At 26.8% G+C, this 24667-nt stretch overlaps 1 protein-coding gene across 1 annotated transcript in view; it reads right to left on the reverse strand.

The window, feature by feature from the left end:
- LOC129958649 (nephrin-like) overlaps positions 1-24667 on the reverse strand; it is a 658065-nt gene that overhangs the window by 179185 nt on the left and 454213 nt on the right. The window contains exons 11-12 of the mRNA XM_056071256.1: positions 13997-14150; positions 3731-3789 (exon numbers count right to left, since the gene is read on the reverse strand). Of these exons, the coding sequence (XP_055927231.1) occupies positions 3731-3789; positions 13997-14150 (213 nt within the window). The remainder of the gene's footprint in view (positions 1-3730; positions 3790-13996; positions 14151-24667) is intronic.

Raw genomic sequence — 24667 nt, forward strand, 5'->3', positions numbered from 1 at the left:
TATTTTTCGTATATAAAAAGAACACAAAAATAAATTTTATATTATATATATATAACCTTTGTCTTTTAAAAATAATATTCAAGGTCCAAAAGAAATACGAAATAAATAGAGTGGAAAAACAGAGCAATTTATTTTTTCGAAGAATTCCTAAAATATTTCATGAGTTCTCTGAAATGATCACTTTTTGTATTTTGAGGAAAGTGCTTGAAACACGTCAAAAAACATTTCAACTTTATTTGCCGTCATCGCAGAGGACAAGATCAAACTGCTTGCTTTTCGACAGTTCCTGCCTAGGACAAATCGATATTCTTGCTTGTCTCTTTTTTGTCTTTGTTTTGAAACTCCAGAAGTGTTTGCACAGAAAATGTCGCTGGATTCTACTTGCGAATCCAAAATATGTCTTCTTGAAGTTACTTAAGTGCAAAAAAGAAAAAAAAATCTTGTAACTATTGACTTTTCATTAGTTTACGCCTGATTTTTCTTTCTTAAAACAATTGATTAGCTGTTAACGAATGAAAATCAGTGCGAGATTTATTTAGTTGAGAAAGAAACATTTGATTTTTTTCTCTGCAGTTTATCAAATCGGAAGTACATTATGTTTATTGCTTCAATATTGAATGGAGAAAGAAATTCTTTACTAAACCTTAATAAACTATATGTACTGGCTTTACAGATTTAAATAGATTTTTTAAAGAACTAACATTAATCCTAAAAATCATTAAAATATAATAAAAAGGATAAAAAAAAACTTTTAATGAAGGATTATTTGTCTGAATCTAATTATATTAATCTAAATTCACTTTAAATGCACAATGAATCAGATTTTTCTGTCGTTAATTTTAAAAGAAAATATGAATTAGGATGACGTACAGAATACATTGAGGTTGATATGTTTCTAGAATATTTGTTAATTTCTTTATTTTTAACCCTCTTCACCAAATTGTTATTTTTTATTAAAAATTAAATATTCTAAGAAAAAAAAACAATTTATAATCACTTTCAAGTTTAAAATAATTTATTTCAGACAAATGCATGAATCAATTCCATACCGATTAGTTAGTTATATTCATTATTTACTTCTTTCCTGATCACATTGCCGTCTAGAAGCATGTAAGTGCAATCTGAGTGCTGACATTTGTTGATTATAAAATCCGATTACTCCGGGGATACCATTTGCATTACCGGGCCGAAAAGGATTAACAGCTATTAATTCATTAATTTCAAGTCATTAAATTTCAAAAACATACAACCGAATCTTCAGAGATAAATATTGAAACTTGTATTCAAGGATGTCCCATAGGCATACTCATACATACGTCGATTGAATTACTCCAAAAATTATCTTTATCGGATCAAGACATATTATTTAAACTTTGTTTATTCAACCTTAACAGAAATGGGAAGTAAAAAAAAAAAAAAAAAAAAAAATAGAAATTACATTATGAAACACAAATTAGATATTGTTCTGTTTTCAGATACTGTTGTGAAATGATGAAACTATTTGAAACGATATATTCATTTTTGTTATTCCAAAATAAATAAGAATAGAAAGTCAAACATTTTTTTTTCAATTCTACCAACATACAATTATAGAAAGTATCATTCATTATTCAAGGCAAATTATTGTTCCCCGTTCCATAATCAAATGGAATCAACTTCAGAATGCAACGTTCTTATCCATTTCTATATTTCTGATACCGCAACCCCGAGAGAAATAAATACTGCCTGCATGGTTTAAATAATTGTTCTCAGAATACGAAATAAACAACCTGATAACCACCACGATTAGTTCGGAATTTCAGAGGCAACGTGGCCGACGAAATACAGTTTGGTAGAGCGAGAGCCAATTTAGACTGCTAAAGCTGATTTATCCTCAATGATACTAGTTAATTCATTCAAATATGCGGTTGAAATGAGGGTGAAAACGATACGTTTAGTTCCTGGAGCCTTTATAATGAAGCGAGGATAATGGTGGAGCGCCACAAAGCATAGAAAATGCTAGTTGAGTCTTGCATGTCAATTATCAATCAACTGCAGAAGGCGTAAGTGAACATTTCCGTTCTCTGTCCTTATTAAAACGATTTCATTGTGAGCATAAACGAGCCGCTGTTCAAATTGTGGATCTTCCTTCTCCAACCTAATCCCTCGTTTCGTTCGCTAATAAAGACTGGTTCTCTATAAAAATGTGATTTTCGAAGAAGATGATTAAGTAAATACTCTAAGTTATTACATTTTTAAGAATGATGAGGGGCAATGAGTATTTTATAGCTAACGGTTTATATTCGAAGAATTAAAACTTAGTATTATTTTCATCGGGAGATCGTCTCGTAATTTAACTTTTAATTATATTCCTGTTCCGAAGATATTTAAAAATCGTAATTAGTCTTTTAATTCGTTTATCAAATGGCTGAAGTATAATCTCAATAAAATTGTTCTGTTGCTCGATCGTTATTTTTGGCTTGTTTAATGTCTTGTGAAAATGGACTTACTCATTCGGTTAAAATTGTCATAAAATGAAGAAATTATTATAATCCGTTGAATTGTCTCCACCATTCAAACGGAAAAAAAAGAAAAAAAAAATGCTCTTATAGGCGTTAATGTTTTAAGGATATTTCAAATCGTTTAGATTTTTGTTTCGGAAAAAGATTTTTTTTAATAAAAATTTTTATTGCTTCTTCTATTTTTAAAAATTGAAGATAATGTTATGTCACAGTTTTTGTCATGAATTTAATATTACTATTTCCAAATATTTACAATTTGACACTTAGTGAAACTTCAGAAACTAAAATTTAATAATTAAATATTAGTATTTAACAACATTTTAAGCTTTATTCGTGTAGTTTTAATTATTTACTTACAGATGAATATTATTTAATTATTTTGTCATTTATTAATCATTATCTAAACATTATAATAAAAACTAAGGAAAAAAAGTTAATAGAATTTAATAAAACGCAAATAACTTCCACGCAATATTAAACATGAACACAAATAATACATTCTGCGAATTTAAATGGTTCATAAAATTAAAACTATTTGGAAATTTTTTTTAAATCAGCAACTTTGCTAAAAGCTCTCTAGTATGAATTGATTAATTTTCACAATCATATGATTTGTTGAGCTCTAAAAGCTCTCTAGTATGAATTGATTAATTTTCACAATCATATGATTTGTTGAGACTCTAAATAAAAGACTCATTTTGTCAGCATTTAATAGCATTTTAATATAAAAATATTATCTTTAATAAAAAAATCAAGTTACTTGTCATGTGTTTACTTCAAACTGAATGCATTTTTCCTCAATTTAATTAGTAGCAAAATTATATTGTATCTGATAAAGAGTATGATAATATTTTACAAATACGTTTGTAATAAAACATTTTATTTGTATATATTTAGATGTATAAAATAATATATCTGTTCAAGCACTAGTAATTTTAAGCGAAAGATGTGAAAGGGAAATTCAGTATCAACAAAGAATCAATTAAAACTGCATCTTAACTTTCCTTATTTTGATTAAATTTATTCGAAAGGAAAAATTTAAATTTGAAAAACTACATCATGAAACGTGAAGAAGAAATGAAGAAATATAAGAGAAACCATTGTCTAAAAATTGTTTAGCTTCATTTTTTTTTTTTTTTTGCATTGTATTTTATATTTTAGCATCTCAAAATCTTATTTTTTTTAGTTTAGATTAGCTGGATAATAAATACACTTGAAATGAACCTTACCGTATCTCCTTCTCTTGGTTGAAGAGGTTCCACGCTTATGGTTACATTTTGTGGCACAACTGAAAAATAATCCAAAATCATTATTATCTAAGAAAATAATTACTTATAAATATTAATCTTATATGTAAGCTCTCTAGAAAGTAAATTTGATAAAAGCAATTTCTTAAAAATACAATTTGGCAAAATATTAAATATAAAATTATTAATAAAATATTAAATAATTTTTTTAAATTTATTTATTTACCACTTCATAATCAATTTATTAATTTTTAATTCATCACAATAAATAATAAAGAATCATGAAATCATCATTTTCTCAAATTCACTATTAGGTGTTGCTGTTCATATGGAATCAATATTTAATTACATTAATATATTAACTGATAACTAAATTCTGAAAATATTAAAGTTATGCATTATCCTCTAGATCACAAAATTAAAAATTCTATCAGCTCAAAAATTAGATGAAAAAAATTCAATAAATTTCAAAATTGATAAGAGAAGTACCTATCAATTACGAAATAATATTGGAAGTTTAATCATATTTAGAATCATTCATTAACATTTTATAAGCTATTCATTTAATGTTTAAAAAAATGAAAATATTTATGCCTGAAAACATGAATAAAAAAAGATACACACATGCATAATGACAAGTATAAAATTATTCATATGATTAATAAAAGGATAGAATTCCTGAAGAGACAAAAGAAATAATTTATAAAAAATATGTTTTAAATGAATCTCATTTTTTTTATTTACAATACAGGCGCCTTTTTTCATCACAACTGTGTTTTCTTGGTCATATAAAGTTATTTGTTTATTGCAGAGTCCTACATTTCGAAACTTCATTTGCATATTTCTTATTTTCGCAAAAATTAATTAAAATCCTACAACCAAAGTTTAAATATTATTTGTTTTTCTCTCTTCATTATCATGCTTTTTATAACAATTTGTTTTTGTTATTTTTATACTAAGTTTCCTTTTTTTTTACATTCTTTTCAAGCCTTACATAATTACAAAATTATCCACATAATAACAGTTTTGTAACAATACAAACTAATACGTAGGAATGATCATAAATTATTATTCTTTTACATGTTGTGATTATTTTTCATTATCATAATGTAATTAAATCCGAATGAGTTGAGTAAAAATTGAATGATTACAATCGAAAATAATAAGCTCACAGGTGCATGAAGTTCTTTTATTAAAAATATGCGGATTCTAATTCCATAAATTTAATTACGCAGGAGTGAAAATTTATTAAGTTTGCTCAAAAATAAAATTTGGAGGTAATCTGTTATTTTAATTTGTATTTTTAAGTCCAAGGAATGGAATTGGTGGATTATTTCTTGGTAAATAAAAATGATTATTAATTCTGTAATTAAGTAGGATTTATTTTATAAAATTAGAAGAATTTCCAAATGTTTGAAACTGAATAAATTTCCGAAAAAAATGCTTATGTTTGAGTTCATGGTAACCAGAGTTGGAATTCTTGAAATTTACGCAATAAATAATTTCAAATTATATATTTAAAATGAATATAAAAAGTAAAATTTTCTTTATCGGAAATCTGTTTATATTTGAATTAAGACATTCAATATTATTTTTTATATCATAAGAGGTTAATAAATTCGCCAAACACAACCTACACTGAAAGTTTATATAAATTTCTTTATTTTATATATTGCAAACACATAATTTTCAAAAAAGATCATAAATTAAGAAAAAAGGATAAATAAGATGAGAGGTTTGGAACAAAATAAAAAAAACAAAAACTGAACTTTATAAAATAATAAATTGTGTCAAATATATAAATTAAGAAGTAAAATAAGTATGATTAACAGTATTCTGAAAAGAATTTCCAAGTACGTATAAAGCAGAAGGAAAACTTAACAATAAATTGTTCATTCATTATTTCAAAAAAAAAAAAAAAATCGTGCTAAACGTACAATTAGTAAAAGCATTAATGATTTCTTCTCAAAAGACAAATTTGTAGTAACGTGTTAGCTTTAGTCATTTTCTTAACTAGACTAAAAGTAAACTAATTAACCGTGGAAAATATTTAATGCGCTAGATAACAGCTAAATACTAGATTGACAAAATTTTAAATTTAATATCTTTTTATTATAAGTGCTTTTATTATTAACTATTATAAGTACTTATTTTTTTTCTCATAAATACATGGATATATTATTTTAATAATCTTCAGCTAATTGCATAAATTTGTGTAACATACATTCAATACAAAATTCGATAAAAAAAAAAAACCATAACGTCATATCAACAGTTTAAAAGAAAAAGAATGTCATAAGCTCAATTTCTCCGCATATTTAAAAGTAATCATTAAAAGTAAATCCAATCACTTGAGCTCAAATTTCAATTTCACTCCTGCATTTTGTACGTTTCTATCTTGCCACCCTTCGCAGGATCTAACTTCAGTACATTTAAATTCAGTAAAATCTAATTTCTATCAGGATCTAATTTCAGTAAAATTTAGTACAATGGCTTGTACCACACAAAAATCACCCGGCTAATAATAAGCCGATAAATACTTCATCAAAAATTTAGTAAAATCCTGTTTTAAAGGTATACAGGTTCTGAATTCCTTCGCGTGGCCTCTTCTCTGTATCTCATATCGCTGTAGAAAACATATTTAGTCGATTCATGGGGTATAATTTAAACAAAGAAATTAAAAAAATTACTTAAAAGAATTTAATTTTTTGTCTCTTCATGAGGAAATAAATAAAGACCTGATTTAAAAGAAGCTGCTTTCTTGCTTTTTTTTTTTTTAACCAAAAATTACAATACATATATGTATTATTTTCATTCCATGAAATGAGATGTCATCAAAATCCATACACAAAACAAATTGAATAAATACTTTTAGGTACTATTATAAATTGTCTAAAAACATAACAAAATTTACATCATTTATGAAAAAAGTCATCAATATTATTAATAAATAATATACTGAATGAAAAGGTATTTTAGTCTTCAAAGTGAAATGATTTATTCGAGTTCGTTATTCTCTAATTATATTTGAATAATATTAGAGCCATAATATTTTTCTTTTTAAGTTTTATGGATGAGAAAATAATTACTTAAACGACATTGGACAGTACAATCATAAAAAATAATTTATCAACCTCTTAATTTGTTGCGTTGGGAGAAAATGATTTCAGTTTTAAGTATCACCTACATTAAAGCACTTAGCAAGTTTACTACGTTTACAGACATGAATAATTTGCATCAAGATTGTGTTTGTCAGGCAAGAGAACACGGATGTCTCAAAGATGTTTGATTGAAAGGACAAGTGGCTTGCAGAACAATGGACCCATAAATGTTTAGAATATTAATTTTGAATAATAAGAGGATCGATTTGGTACCAACTTAATTTGGATTCATTTCATTATTCTGATGACAGAATTGCGAGAAAATGCACTTAGAAAAGGAGCTGTATCCTTATTTTAAAGGCTGAACATAGAGATCCGTTTTCTTTTCAAAGTATAATAAAACCTATTAAGGCAATTATTAAAGAGAAAGGTTATACAGGCATAGCTTCTAATTTTTATTAACAAATTGTCTCTAAAAATAAATATTATATATATATATATATATATATATATATATATATATATATATATATATATATATATATATATATATATATATATATATATATATATATATACACAAAGAAAAAGAAAACTCCTATTCTGTCATAGTAAACAAAAAAATCTTTGCTTTTAAATGTTGTAACATTTAGGAAAACATGTCAAAAAGGCTAAGCTTCCTTCATTTCTTCATTCGCAAAAGTCTTTCTTTCAAATTCAACAAACGACAAGCATGCTACACTCATACTTTCCCTATAGCACCCCTCCCCCGCTTTTTTATTAGTTTTTAGTAATATGTAGACGAATCATTATTAATTTACATCAAATTCACGAATCAAAACAAGAACTTAATACTCCAAATCTGATTAGTGATTTTTCATCATAATTGGATACAAGAAGAATGAATATTACAATAAATAACTCTTATCTTCGTTAAGCCTTTGTTTAAATATCTTATCTTTTTTTAAATGCGAATTATATTGATAACTATAAATTTTCCCCCTTAAATTTATACCGTTCATTTCGCAACAGATTTATTTTGCTGTTGTAAATCCATAAATAATTAAAATATGGAATAAGAATTCGATCAAGTTTTTAGTTTTTATTAACTTATTCAAACTAGATAGTTTGAATAATTATTTACGAAAGAAAACTTTTGCATTTGAAATAAATTTTAATATATGCGATCTATTTTTGCACCTTTATAATACTAATATTTTAAAAATTATTCGGGAAATATATTTTAATTGTTATCAAATTATAACGCCATTCAGCAATTTTTACATAAAATAACTACTAATATTACATTAGGTACCTTTAGAAAAATTTCTCCAATTAAGAAACATAAACTTTTTATTTCCGAAAGAAATTTAAATGCATACAAGAAACAAAAACTACTGAAGTTTCTTTTATTCATGACAATATCCTAATATATTCATAATAAAAATGGCATGAATGATTATATAATCCTTTTAAAAGTCGGGTGTTTAATTCAAAATTTTATTAAAAATATAAAATTTTTTCTCGAAAACTGTATAAAAGATTATCTTTCTGTAGGTAATATTTATCTTAAAAATAATTTATTACAAAAAAAAGTAAACTTCGGTTTTAAATTTCCGTTACTTCATGAAGAAATAAAATGTTATAAAAATTGACAATTAATTTTATATGCACGAAATACATGGCGATATTCAGAAAAAATAGTTTTTAAAAATAAGAAGCGTTGATTTTTATTTAAAATTCAATGGATAATCCAAGATAAAGATTTCTGTAGACAAAAAAAAAGTCTTTATAAAAAAAAAATTCAGATAATTTTTCTACATAAATTAGGAACTCATCGTGAAAGTTATTAGAAAAATTTATGCATGTTTTCAAAGAGATAATAACTCTAAATTACCCCTATTATATTTCAAAATTATTTGAACCGATTTTGTCAAAAGATATAGATTTAAATTTCCTTTTTTACGAAACATAATATTAATTATGTATATATTTCCTATACTGGAAATAATTTACGATAAAGGATACATGATCTATTAAGTATACCATATACTATACTTAATGTATCTAAAAATAAAAATGATTACTGATATCCTTGTCTTTCAGTTAATAGTGTCGAGGGACCAGCATTATTTATAGTTTTAACCTAATTAAATTCCTACATTAGTTGTTACTAGATGGCTGTTTCAATATTATCGGTCTTTTGGTTTAAACTTGTGGCTAATTTTATATAGTAGCATTTATCTCAATTTGTCTCTATTGCAAAGTAGAGTGAAAATTATTTCAGGAATAAATTTATAATTATTTTCCATACTACTTTGATATCGTCACGTTTAAATAACGTTTTAATAAAGTGACATTTTTAATTTATGTAGATAGGAATATTTATAAAGAATATAAGTAAAGAATTTTTATTACCAAAAATCTATTATCTTTTGTAATTCATTCTGGTTTTAATGAAACTCAATTGTCTTATTTAGTAAAGCGTTGCATTTTGAACATTGCTCCACATTTGAAAAAATTAATTAATAACTGAATGCCATATTTAATGAAAAATTTATGTTCAGAATATCTCACAATACAAAATTCTATTTCATCCTTATGATTCTTTTTGTCTTATTAGTGTTTATATCTATGTAGTCTCTTTATTTTCTCCTTTACAGATTGACTTACAGATGATATTACAGATTTTTTCCGCTCATAATGACTGGGTCTCCATTTATAGAATAATTTTAATATATTTTTCGAAATTTATTCGACTTTTGAGGTTTAACTACAGAAGTAAGGAAAGATGATTTTTTTTGATGTGGGTCCATTTTTAAACACGTTTAATGCAAAATAATTAGACGTATAAAAATATATCACCTTTCTTATCGCTTGAGAATTGCTTTCATATTTAAATTCACTGATTTTTTTTGTTTAATCAGAGAAATTTCTATTGAATAATTCTCTGTATTATTATATAAATTATGAAAAATATACTGTAGTGCGCATATAACTTTACAGCTGAATAATTATGCAGAATTGAATGTGGAATGGTATAAAGCTCTTAAAATAATAAGCGTTACATGTCACTAAATTTTAAGTTCAAAATACTTTGTTCAGAAAGCCATCAAGAGTAAGCTAGGTCAAACATTTAATTGAAAATTTTTTAACCAATACAGCGGCAAACCAGTTAGTTACAAATGGATCTTAATTATTCATAAAATATTGATTAAAATTATACATCTGATTGGGGAAAAGATTTTCTACAATTATTCATATCCTTATTTCCTTCACATGCATGAAAAATGAAGATAAAAAGATTTTTTAAAAAATTCATAGTCAGAAAGTTCAACACATTAATTATATATATATATATATATATATATATATATATATATATTCCTTTTTATGGAAAATTCACATGCATGGAAAATGAAGAGAAAAAATATTTTTTTAAATTTCATAACCAAAAAGTTCAACGCATTAACTATATATTTCCCCCCTTTTTTATGGAAATTTCAAATATTAGTACTGAAAAGTCTAGTTTGCCTATTTTACATTGGAACTTATTTTTCAATAAATTCGAGAAACATTAAGAATTTTTTAAAATAATATTTATCTTCTATGGAATAAATAATTATATAATGATTCGCAAATAAACCTAATGGTCCTTTCTTTTTATAAAACTCTAGTTATTAAAAAGCCCTACAACAGCCCTATACTACAATGAGTAACATTTTGACATCAGTATCATTTTTGTCATATTCACTGAATTTTAATTTTTTTTAATAATTTATTTTTAAAATTATTCATATGCTAATATTTTAGCTTGAAATATTAGGAAGTATAACAATTTCTAATAAAATAATTAATGCTTTTTAAATCGAAAACTTTAAATGCAGTTAAAAATAAAATTTTAAGTTATTTTTCCTCTATTGCTTTCTTTATTGATTTAAGTTCCAAGAAAATAATACATTGATGTATTAAAGCTTACAAAGTTTTAAAACATAAAGAAATGTTATTTCCCCTCCTCTGTTTAAAAAAATAAAAAAGGTTGTTTTTTTCCCTCCCTCTCCAGTAAAATCATGTAAAGATATGATGCCAACCAGTTTATTTACCTATCTTTATAAATTTCTGTTTATGTAGGAGAGTATCTTCTCTCCATTTTATTTTTTTTCTTCTGGATGTTAAAATCTTACTTTTATGTATGTTAGCAACACGTGTGTTGACATTTACTCTGTTTGTCTGAAAGGTTACATGTCAGTGTTGTATTTTTTTTTCTTCTAAAAAAATATTCCTGTACTGGAACCAAATCTAACAACTTTGGTATTTCCATGAAGAAAAAATTCAACTAAATTAGCGAGTGACAAGAGTTGAATACAATTTTCTTTGTGCGTTTTTAAGGTGACAGACTTCTTTTCCTTTCACATAATCTGAATTACAGAAGAGAAAAGGACATTTTTATGTGACACCAACATAAAGCAAGTGCAACAAATTTTTTCCAATCCTCATGGCTTCTAGCAACTTTATTTGGTATTAACACTTTTTTTCGAATAGAAGAAATCTTTCATAAAAAGAAAGAGGAAACGAAAAAAATTACTGGAATTTTCTTTTTACTTTTTGGATAACCCTTCAGTCAGACTTTTTGCCTTAGAATTCGGGAACTAAGGGCCCGAACCTTACATGAGGATTGAATTATTTTTCTGTGTTTTATCAACTTTTTTATATATGAACTCCTCTCAACTTCGAACATCTTCTTTCAATGGAGCTTCTTCAGATGGTAGAGCATTATGAAGCTGTAATTTCTTTTGGTGGAAACATATTTCCTCTGGAGAATTTCTTTTGAGTTGAGGTGTTTCTGGAAGTTTGAACTGTTGGAAGGTTGAAAAGAACCCGATTTCTTCTGATCTATCAATAAATACTTTTTCACGTACTACAATTCTGAAATTCTAGTAATCAATCCGTGTTATTTCTCGGTCAAATTAAAAGCAGTATATCAAATATTCTATATTTCAATACTTCCAAGTTTTCTCTTTTCATGAAACTTTATTTTCACAAAAATAAAAATAAAAACGAGTTTGCAAAATATAAGAAACAAAAGCACTTTTCGATTCTAATGACTAAAAGTAATTTATCAAATTAAAAAAAATAAATATTTTAAATTCACAAATAATTAAAATATGTCACATTTAACATACTTAATGATACCACCAAATAAATCTTTGCTATTTTATTACCTCAAATTTTTATTGTATTATCAGGGTGATATAATCTGAAAGTTAATTTAGAAAAAAAAAACATTTGAAGTAGATCACAAACAGCGAAATAAGATTTAAAAGGAATAGCAAAAGATTTTTACACAGCGCTAAAAAAAGCCCTAGAAAGCTTCCCTTGAAAAATAAAAACTAAATAAAAATGCGTATGAAAGTTTCAGTATATAAACCAATAAATAACAATTACATCATAATATAAAAATCTTATCTCTTCGTGATTTCCGCTCAATACAAATCGGTGAATAAGTATGAAATATCAACAAGAACATTCTTAGATCAGTCTTTGAACCGTTTTTTAAATATAACTCTGTTTCTTTAAAAAAAAAGTCAGCTCATACTAGAAAATTACACGAAAAAGATGTAAAAGGTCTTTTGAACTTCATTCTCATCTTCTTGGTTTGCAAACTTGAAACTTGACGTATTGGTTGCAGAATATTTTATGCATGATGGAGGGCATTTCAATTTTAATGGTATTATAATTAAATACAAATTATGCATTTAGTTGTTCCAGAATTCAAACGCAACTTTAAAAAAAATTGTTTTGTATTTTCGATGAGAACACGACAAAAATGGGCTGATGCGACATTCTTCAAACGTTGACAAATATCGAACAATGCTGCTTAATTCCCTTATTCCTGATCTCGAACATTGACTTTGGGTGTCAACAATCTATCGCTTCAATGCAAGATGGAACATCTCCTAATATATGATTATATGGAATGACCAGCATGCTCTTCTAATCTTACGACCTGTGATTTTTGGTTATAGCTAGCGCATTCTAAAGGCGTGGATGATTTAACCGATTTAAAGTGTAGTATAACAAAAGAATCTCCCTAGATCGATAGATGCATGCTGCATTCTTAAGTCGACAGAGTTCCTTTGAATGTGGTACAATAACTGGAAGATAATCATTCTAAATACATTTTTATGCATAAATTATGAAATAAAAAAAGCGCAGTTATAAAATGTAAACTCCAAATAGTATATTCTATAAATGAATTACAAATATGAAAAACTTCAGTTAAATGTAAAAAAGGAAATGTAAGCAAATATTTTATTTTAGTCTTAACATTCCATTAAATTTTGAAATAACATGAAATATACCTTTATTTAGTTTTATGCCTATTTCGCTGCCCGAATTCAGCCCGTAGCAACACTTTTCAGAGTGGTGACAAAACTTAAACTATTTATTTTTCTTTCAAATAGATTTCTCACGCGCTTAAATGTATACAAAATGGCGTCGAAGTATTTTCCTTGTAAATGGACTTAAAAATCTATGTATTAATTTCAACCACACTGTACGTATTTCCGTAGTTTGAATAATTGTACCCTTCTTCTTATTATTATATTATTTGGAAATTTAAATTAAGAAAAATTAAACTGATATAAATGAAATGTTATAAAACTAAATAATATCTGCCACATTTCTGTAAAAATTAAGGAAACTCGAGAATTTTCAACTGAGGAATTAGATGATAAAATGAGGATATTTAACACTGTCAACGCTACCAACCAGATATCTCGTGTTTCAGATTCTTCCAACTACAGACTTCTGTGAGATAAAATTTGTCTCTTATGCCAATTTAGATAGGTTGAATTTTATAATACATATCTGAAGAATACCTTTAATTTTTTCATTTATTTTTTGCATAAAAAATGTCAACAGCCAGAAAAATTGATATTTGTCTTTTCATGGAGTTTTTATCTCGTCAGTAGCGTTGAAAGTGTTAAAGTAATATTATGAAACTCAATTTGATTTTAATATACAATCAAGTAATCGTATTGTATCTTAATCAATACTATTAAGTAATTGAATAATACTTACAAAATACAATCAAGTAAATTAATAATACTTACAAAATACAATCAAATAATTGAATAATACTTACACAAAACTGTAAGTTTGACTTCCGCCGTCAAAGGTTTCATGTTAGCGCTGTTATTTACTTCACAGCGAATGCTTATTTCATTATCCGATGCTTCAATTTCAAAAGTTAAAATGCTTGATATATGTCCTAACACAAGACTTGTCACGCTTGGAACCTGAAAATGAACAAAATGATTTGAATATGAAATAGTATAATCCAGAAAATCTATACATAATTCTTAATTTTATAATCTTCAAAAACTGAAAAAATATAAAGCATATGCAAAATTCAAGCAACGTAATGAAATGTTTGTGCTTTCAGAATGCTCATGGGAATTTTTAATGTTTGTTTTTAATGAGGACTTCAAGAAATTTTTCCCACTTACGATTTCTCTTCGGTTAAAAAGAATTATAGCAGCTATCTGAGTACCACCTTAAAATAGTTACATCATTATCTCATTTCTGAAGCAACAAGTAGGATATTTCACGCTAAATCTCGTAATTTTGAGCCGTGATCAGCTGACAGTGACAACATCTGAGCCAGCCCTTTTCGGAATTTCCAATCCACAAGTGTGGGGAAACATTTCATTCTGAAAGAATTTAGTATGCACATGGCAGACCTTCAACGGGATTAAGTTTCAGTTAGAACAATGAATATTTAAAATAATTAGCTCAATTTAATAGTTTGGCTACTCAAAATGGGTGTTTCCATTTCAAGATTATTTTCATGATTATTACTCCTTGCCAAAAGGGAGAATAAGGTTCAGTCCTCCCCCCTCCTATAAATGTTTTCCCGATTCCTATAATAGATATACAAGATTCCTTGAGATCTCTTAGTCAATATTTAAAGATATAGTATTTTAATCTCAACAATTCGTATTTTATTTTTAAAAAAGCAACTCTTAATGGAATTCTAGCAAAATTAATTTGAACTGAATATATTTACGGCTGCAGGAACTTTCTTTGAGAGTAAATATTCAATGAAAGTCAATTTTCTTAAACCCAGGAAATTATTTACTTATCACATTTTCTTCACTTCTTTAAACATTTTCCTTATTTTCCTTTGTCTTCAATCAGTAAACACGTAAACCCTTTCAAGGCTGAGTTAATTAAAAACATATTAAAGAGCTCCACGCAAATAAATTTATCTTTTAAATCATCGTGTCTTCTCTTTTATTTAATCAAATCTCTGAAAAATTGAATTACATCTTATTAAATTGTGCTTACGTTATAGGAAATACGTACATGTGCTACTTTTATTAATATTTTCTGTTCAAAAAATTTAATACTAGATTGGAATTGCATTATTCAAATCAAATTCTTATGTGTGGAAATTTCAGCAATCCATCATTCTTGGAAAAGTTTTCGAAAAGTATGCCAAGAGCGAACTGGAAAATATGTTAGGAATTTGATGACTAGATTTACCCACTAAAATACCAATTACCAGAATTCTTCGACAATTTAAAAGCATTTCGTTGTCTCATTGTTTGTCACAGCAGCTGAAAAACAAAACTGCACAATTAAATCAAAAGGGATTCGTCAAATTTCACGAAGGAAAAATGTTTCCATTTGTGGATGAGTGCGATTTTTTTAGAAAGCATACTAACAATGATCAGCCATTTTTAAGGTAATCCAAGACAATTTATGTTGAAACCTAATGAATACTTGCTTGTGAACAATTTGATTTGCAGCTGTATGATTTCATTACTCTTTTATAAAATCTTTTCAGAGGAAGAATTGCGTATCAGAAATAGCTTTAGAATTTAACAAATATAAAACTTAAGTTGCGTAATAAAATAATGATTACTTTCATTTCTCATCCTTCACTTCATGACCTTAACAATAGTAAAATGATCACATTAACTATTTAAAGATTTTATTTCAGAGTTATTAGTTGATTTTACATTTATTTAACATTCGTTTAAAATGTCAGTAGATTTTATGATACATGCGGATTATTGTCAATTTATGGCAGTTCTATATGATAATTGTTAGGATTTGCATTCATTGAAAATAAAATAAGTGGTATATTTTGACGTATATTATACACGTACATTATGTCGTACATAGAAGCAAACAAGCCAACAAGTTATGAAACAGCAAACAAGTTAACTCATGTTTCATCTATAATGATAAACAAAGTTATAAAACATCATATCAAAAGCACTCATCAAAAACAATTCTTATTTACCAGAATATTCAGCAAAATAACTTTGAATAGGTTTACAATTTGAACCTGTTATATATATTACAGTGCATACAAAAAAAAAAAAAGAAATTGGAAATAATTGAAATAATCTGAAGAAACACGTTTAAAACTTTCGTGATTTGTAAATGTTCACGAAATGTGTTTATGTATTTATTTATAACCCTAAACATAAGCAATATATATGAATGTATAATATTTTTCATATTTTTGGCATAAAATTATGAAATTAATGTTTAAAAAGTCTCTGAAATAGTAAAATATAATAAGTTAAACAGCAAAATAAAGTTATAAGTCAATTAGATTTATTTAAGAAAGATATATTAGAATAAGTCTCTTTGATACATTGAAAAGAATTAATATTTATTTTCTCGACAAAAATATCGAAATATGAATATTTTATTTCTCAAATGTATTCAGTGTGATTTCTGCAAACAAATTTATGAAATCTTAATAGGAAGAATTATTGATTCAAGTGCTCAAAGTTTTTCTTTCAGAGAGTAAATGACGATACCCAGAATGCATTCAGGGTATAATATGGAAAGCAAACAGAAGCATTCAAAAAAGAGTTTCAATTTTCTCTTCCAATAGAAACTTCATCCAGTTAATCGTCCTATTAAAAACAAATAGCGTGAGCTCAATTTTTCACTTTAAATTACCGAATGGAAGTCTAAAGTTTGTAAATGTTGTCGCATCAAGCAGTAAAAGCATTTCTTCAAGGCAATAAATTAATAAAATTAACGAAAGAGTCTTGCTATAAATATATTCCGAAAGGTCGTACGTGGATGACAGAGAAGCGTCAATTACTACTGATAACAGATTACTTAGCTAGCAATAATCATTTTAAATAGATTACAGGAAATTAAATTATATCCACCTCTTCTATAATGAAAGCGAAGTAATGAGATAAATGTAGCAGCAATATTGACATAGCTGCAAGAGCAATGAATTCATAAATATTAGGGAGATGTCAGGGAAAATTCCGCGCTTCTTTTTCCCTGTGACATTGCTGTTGCAACAAATATAGTTAGCTAAGATATTTATTCATCCCTAAGCAGATGTTGTTACAGACACATATTATCATCGCCTGAAGCGCTTCACTTTATTCTACTGTCAAATAACTTCATGTTACATTTAGGTCGTAGCGTTATATTTTGCAAAGATTGCTATTCCACATGTAAGAATTTGGGGTATTCTATATATTATCTGTCATTGATTGTTTTATACTGCGCGCTTTAATTTTACCTAATACCCAAAACGCGATTTTGATTGTCCATTAAATATGTAAGATAAACTTTATGTGTGGACAGAATACAAATATAACTTTTTTATTTTTATTTTTCAGTTATTATTTTATCTGTGTTTACCAAAAGTCAAATATTTAGTTTAGTTACCCGTGCAACATACAGGACTGAGTAATAATGGGGAAAGGAAAAAAGGCACTCTATTTAAATACACATTAAGATCGAAAGGGCAAAATAAGCTTGCAAATAATAATTGTTCTTCAAAATTATGAGCCTACAAGTCGTCTTTCTAGTGGTAAACAACGTCAGATTTACTCAGATTTCTTAGACATAGTTTAGATCAATACTTAATATGAAATGGTAGAAAAAAGAGAAATCAAGTTGGTGCAAGAATCAAGCATCTGCATTCAGTTAAAAGATGTATCACATGCAGGCCTTTAAATTATGCTCAAAATGTTTCCTGTATAGAAATTCTATATAAATATCGTATAAAAATGCCCATGCATATTACATTAATAACCGGTTCGAATGTTCTATTAGCCTGTTCCGTAAAAATATTCGTTACCTACTCACTCTTGCAGATATATTAGAGAAAATAATAATATATGCATTTTTTATGGCGTAAGTATAATAATATACAAATTGAAATAGTAAAATTGGCATAAGTGTAAAAGAAATAAATTCATAGATATTAGTTGAAAGTCAGAAAACTCGATTTTTTTTCTATGGCAGGTAACAAATATACTTCAAAATGGTATTTATTCGTCCGAAAGCAGATGTTGTTGCAGGCACATATCAACGTCGCCTGAAGCGCTTCACTTTATTCTACTGTCAAATAACTTCGCAAAACAGATAAGTAGCAGCATTTTATTTCGCAAAAGTTACTTTTCCAGATGTCCGAAGCTGGAATTTGGCATGTCCAATACATTTCCAGTCAATGAATGTTAATCATGTCACGGATATAAAGCCAGGAAATAAAGAAATCTTTGTGTATAAATAGTTCTCCTTCCATTGTTTTTAAGAAAGAAAGCGATCAGAAGCTTTTTGGCAGAGTTCTTTCATTGCTTTGGGCTATGATCTTTTCCAGTATTTACCATTCTCTAAAACCATTTTCTAAAACGTCTGCAAGGATTGAGCTCGAAAATCAACAGAGTTCAAAAGCAACATTTTTTTAAAAAAAATGAAGAGAAAAGTTTTCCAAAAAACTTTAAGACAGATTTCCTTATGCCTTGCTCCATGAAAATATTTTGAGATTTAGTTTAAAGCTTTTTCGAATTTCGAAAGCCTCTGAGGAGCTTTAACTAAAATAAGGTTTGAATTTATTCGCTTTATTTATTATTAAGTTAGACAATCATTGGACAATGATGGTTTCCCAACTATTTTTTAAAGGTTGAAATTATTCTGAACTTCTTTGTCAGACAATCGCATTACAAACTTTCTTGATTTTTTTATCATATTGATACTATGGCTAATTATAGGAAATTATGTGTTTTCTAGTTTAGTTAAAACATTCTTTGTGTTAAAATAATACTAGAAATAAATTTAGAGAAAAAGTTGTTATCTAATATTAAAAGAAATTAAATAAATTGCATACAGGGTGTCCCAAAGAAGTAGAACAAGTGTTTATTTCCTTAACTACGGCAATTAGAAATATACTTCCAAAAGGAAAGTTTCATCAAATAAGGTAACCCAAATTTATGAAAATACGCTTGTTTTTGCTGAGGGTGAAAATAAAAAGCTACAAAAATTCAATTTTATACTGTCTCATATCTAAAAAGTGCTAATGAGTGAAATATTTTTTGCACTCATTTATAAGGAAACAACGTTTCATGATTCTATCTGTAAAATTTTGAAAGATATTAGAAAGCAAATTTGCTGACTTCAAGCATTTTTTCATATTTCTGACTGATAATTGAAGGAGCCTTTCACTGTAATTTTCAGGGATAATATACACATTACAAATGATTATTAAAAGGGGAGAATCGGAAAATAATAAATTCTTCGAAATCTATACAATATTTCATACTTTAAACAATACACGTGTATTCGCAAGCCAAGTCATCACTTATCAGAAGAGCTTTTTTTTTATTTTGTCGGCAAAGATCTACAGAATGCTCCCTGCCTTCTTAGTTCAGTGTCATCCAATAGCCCAATTCATCCTTAATTGGTATGCCAATCAAGGCTAACTATATATGTCGCTAATCATTCAGTAAAATGTTTTGAAATTGGGACTAACCAATGAATTTATAAGGGGGATAAATGAATTAATTATTGGGACTAACTAAATATTTATAGAAAATTACCAATTTGATGAATCTCTTGTATGAGGAAAATATTTTTACTATTCCAAAAGTGATCGTTTTGAAGATTAATGTTTTTTCTCCATTTAAGTAACTTTCATCTGTTCAATTTAGATTTCTCAGGAAAGAAGATGATGAAGAGAAGTGATTTTACAGGAAGTAGGGCCCAATTGTAATTCTTGACTTCGGTCATGTAATCGTCCATGTAATGGTAGTAAAAGTCCATGTACTTGCATGGATTCCAGTTTTTAAGTTGAAATATTCTCTATTCTTCAGTTTTTTTTAATGTTCAGTTCAGAATTGACTATTTTTTCCAGCATTAGAGTAACTTGAAAAATAAGCCATTCAGTATGAAATTAGAATTTTGAAGCTTCAATTTATCAAATATATTATTTTTTTCATTCCCCAATTAATATTTATTATTAGAATTAACCTTTCATTACCTATGCAATGATGAAAGTAAAACATAATTTCTTAAATGACGCACATTACGCTAACAATGGAGGCAAAAGAAATTTCTTTAATGTCCTGAAGAAATTGAATAAAATAACTAGAGAGAAAAACAGTAAAATTTAAATTTGTTACTTTATGCAACTTATTTCATTCATTTATTACATAGTGATCAAATGGAAGTTGAAGTAAACAAGAGAGTAATCCAATCTTTTATGAAAGTTTCAAAAAGTCTCATTGAAAAGTGAATATACATTCCATGCCAGATGGACACATAACTGCAAGAACTCGCCTCATATTGCAAATATTGCACTTTCATTGTGTTCATCTCGTAATTCGTTAAATAAACTTACGCATCTAATTTCGTTGTAAAAACCATCCGTTTTCCTGTCGCTATTTTTACTGCTAAAGGAGATACATTGTAACACTGCTAATAAGTATGTTCTTAACTGTATTCGTCAATGAATCTCAGATAATGTTGATTTCCCTAAGATAAATTATATCACTAATCAAAAATTTATATCTTCCTTGTAAAGAAAATTTAAGTATATACTCCCTTGTTCTTTACTGTTCTCCAAAATTGCCATAAGCCATTTCATGCTGGTATTGATGAATAAATTATGAGATGCGATGCGGAAACAACATAAGATTTAATTCATCAGAGGGAAATCGGCCCTCTTCATGACAAATTTTAGAGATTTCATACATTCATTTCACCGGACGTAGAGCAAAATTTATAATTCCCAACTACCGAGTACAATTTATTAATATATTCATCAGTTGAGCTGTGTGATTTAATATGTTGACAGAGATAAAAGGAAAGTAAAGGTAAATTGGGAAAGGGAAATGATTCCTTCAAGGTAACTTTTAATGAGCTTTATCAATACACTTTTCATTCACAAGTTTGTGAAACATACGAAAGCAATATTAAAAAGAAGCATTACATTTTAATGCTAGAAAATTTCAATTTTCTGAAAATAGATTAGGTTTAACATTTAAAACATTTTATCTTCAAGATAGAAAATTTTCTATGCAAGAGTTGTAGGTCATTTCGTGTTTAGATGAATTATATTATTCGATACTTGTTCAAGAACAGTAATTCGGTTTTTCAATTTGCATAACAGGAGTTTACTTTTGATGTAACTTTGCAACAAAATAAATTCATTATTTTATAAAAAAAAATATTTTAATATACAGGAGATATTTAATGAAAAATACCTGGGGAAAACTTCTTTTAAATTTGGAATTCAAGAGATATTTTTTTCTTTGGACCTTAAAATTTAATATCCCTATTAAATACTTCGCACTTTTAATAACAAAATGGTGATTTTTAGTTTTTTCCCCTTTAAACCAAATTTAACAGATATATGCAGAATTCATTCAATTTGCATTGTAAAATTACTATTATGAAGATTACGTATGTTATTTTTTCAGTCTCCTTCCACGGTTATGAAAAATACGTTGTGAGAACGATACATTGTGAAAAATAGCTTTGTTTCTTTAAGAACATTTAATCTAAAAATTATAAATGCATTTTTTTAATTAGAAAATATCTGACTTTATTTATTGCCAACTTGTGGATAAGAGAAACATTTTTAATTCAATTTGTAATTTTGATTATAATTGCTTTTTTTAAGAATTATTATAAATTTATTATATGCGTTAAATAGTCAGCAATTTTGTTTTTTTAGCACAGGAAATATTTTTTAAAAAATAGTCGGTTGCAATTTTCTTTTACTCTGGGATACTTTATAACAAGCGTGGGACAAATATTATCAATAAAATAATTTTTGCTACTTTTTATTACTTAAGGTTCAAAACATAATTGATAATTTTTATTATTTGTCATAGTGACAATAATTGATATCAAGGGATTAATAGCAAGATAAAGTTGTTTAGCCAAACAATTTAGAAATCACTCTTTATAAGAATGGCAGTAAACACCAACAAATGATAGACGGTTTCCTCTCACACATTTAACTTAGGCCCATACAGTTTACAAACCAAGCACTGTTCCATTCTTTTTCATCATAGGAGTTGCTGTGGGCATTATTACAAACCAAACAAAAGCACTCTTCTGTATCGGAGCTCAAAATTCTCTTCCACTTTTTTCTTCTCCCTTAAGTTTCGCTTTCGACGCTTTTAATCTTTCCCTTTCTATTCTTGTTTTCGTTTCTTACAAATTATCTCTTCATATTCTTTTGCCATTGACTTTTGTTTAGACGCGTCAGTCAGGATGGCATTTTTTTTTTTTTTGTACTGGACTCTGTTGGACAGTTTCCGAGGACATAACATTACTAGAGGCAAATTATAGCATGTTACAGCTTTTCGCATTATATGATTTTGGATATTTTTGTAGTTTTATAAAAAATATTGCTATTAGTAAAAAAATTAAAGCGGCATCTGAAATTTTAATACTTAAACAAAAAAAAAAAAAAAATAGATGTAAATATATTTTTTTCAACACCACTTAAACTAAATCAATATTTATGTGATATTTTTCCCGTTAATTAATTGAGATGGTTGCACGTATACACAATTTCTCGCCTTTCGTTTCATCGACGGTACTTGCATAAAACGACTAGTCATTATTACCATACTTCGAGAAAATTCTGTTCAAAAATTTTAAATGCACTGTATAAAGTGCATGAGAAGTATTTAAGGTTCTTTACCTTTTTGTTCTTCTATTTTCTCAGAAAGGTTTTGAAAATTTAAACAAAATTAAAATATTTTAATCAAAGAAATTATTAAGTCAGATGGATACTTCCTAACAGCAATTCCTAGTATGATTAAAAAGTATACTACAATTGCATTTTTCCCTTCATATAAACGTTCGCTATTAAATAGATGCTATAAAATGCTAAATACTCCGATATAAGTATCGCTTAAGATTTTTAAATATGATGATTCAAATATTTGTTAAGAACATATTTTGAATGCAATAAATTAAAAAAAAGTCATACTTTCTTGTGAAATATTCATTTATTTAATAAAAATGGAATTGATATGAATCAATGAATATTATAAAAAGAATCTGGTGAATAAGTTTATATTAAAGATTATTTTTGTGCTAGTAAATTATTCTCATATTTAAATCTTTAAAACATAGAGCAATAGTGTTTCTTAGATATTTCTGTAGATAGAATTATATACTTTAAAAAATAATTTAAAAGACAGAAAACGTAAAAATAGCAATTATAATACTGTATTCTAATATTCAGATTCTAGAGAAGTACACAGAAAATTATTTTCAAATTTCAATAGGAACAGTTTGCATTACAAGATATCGTTTAGTAAATTTTCACCAATTGCTTTTAATTTCAAAGTAATTTCTAGTATACTAAAATATAAATTACAGCTTATAAAAAAACTTATAATAAACGCAATTTTAATTATGGAGAGTAATCTTAGAAAAAAAAACTTCTTTGAAGACACTTGCGTCTCTTATAAAACGCTTGACAAGAAAATTAATTAAGACTCTTGTAACTTTAAACTTTTCACTTTATTAAATGCTTCATGATTTTTTAAACAATTCTTATAGAAATATTTTGAAACATGCAACTGAATGAAATGTTATTAAAAAATATATTATGTAACATGTTGAAAAACAAGATTTAAAAAAAAGAAGAAGGTCATACTTAGTTACTAATGAAACATTCTTGGCTCAACCTACAAAAAGTTTAAATGACTTTTTTTTATCTCAGCATTTTCGGAATCCCACTTATTTTCTCAGCAATTGTATATCGTAGGAAATGTTAGTTATTTATTTTATGCATATGTATCCTTACAAGTAAAATCAAAATTCTTCACAATTTGAACACAAAGATAATTATATTTCTTTTTGAAAACTAAACCAGCTTAAGAGTTTCTACCGAAAATAATAGGTCTAAGACTCTGTAAAGACTTTATAACTTTTCTAATATTATAGGATAATTTTTAGAGTTATTTTCTGAAAACTGAAATATACCCCAAGGAATGAAAAAAAACTGAAATTTAATAAAGTAACACATTTTGAGAATGTTTGATAATTACTTTTTAAAAATGTTCCAACAAATGGACCTTATATTTATCACATTTTGATAGTTTTGTCGTCTCATATTCGACCTCAGCGGCCTTGTGGTTGATTCTCGATTTCTTTTAGTGTTAGTTCGCTATTAAGAGCTACTTAATTATTGCATTGTAAAAAAGCTACAACAGAAATGTACCGTTTAGCGATGACAATTAACTATAATTTTAATCAATCGAATATATTTTCAATGAGTTTTTACAACGCTTTTGAAAATGATAACTTTCATGCACTCCTTCCTATCACCTCACCTCTAAAAATGTCGAGTTGTATAATGGAAGAAACGAGACTACAAACAGAATTGAATTTGAACGAAATATTGAAGAAAAAGTATCTCTAATATGTGGAAAGAAATTACAAATCCTTTTTCCAACATTACGATTCTTGTCTGCACGTCACGAGACTAGTCATGAAAAATCTAAAATCT

Source organism: Argiope bruennichi, chromosome X1 (genome assembly GCF_947563725.1).
Source record: "Argiope bruennichi chromosome X1, qqArgBrue1.1, whole genome shotgun sequence".
Taxonomy (NCBI): Eukaryota; Metazoa; Arthropoda; class Arachnida; order Araneae; family Araneidae; genus Argiope; species Argiope bruennichi.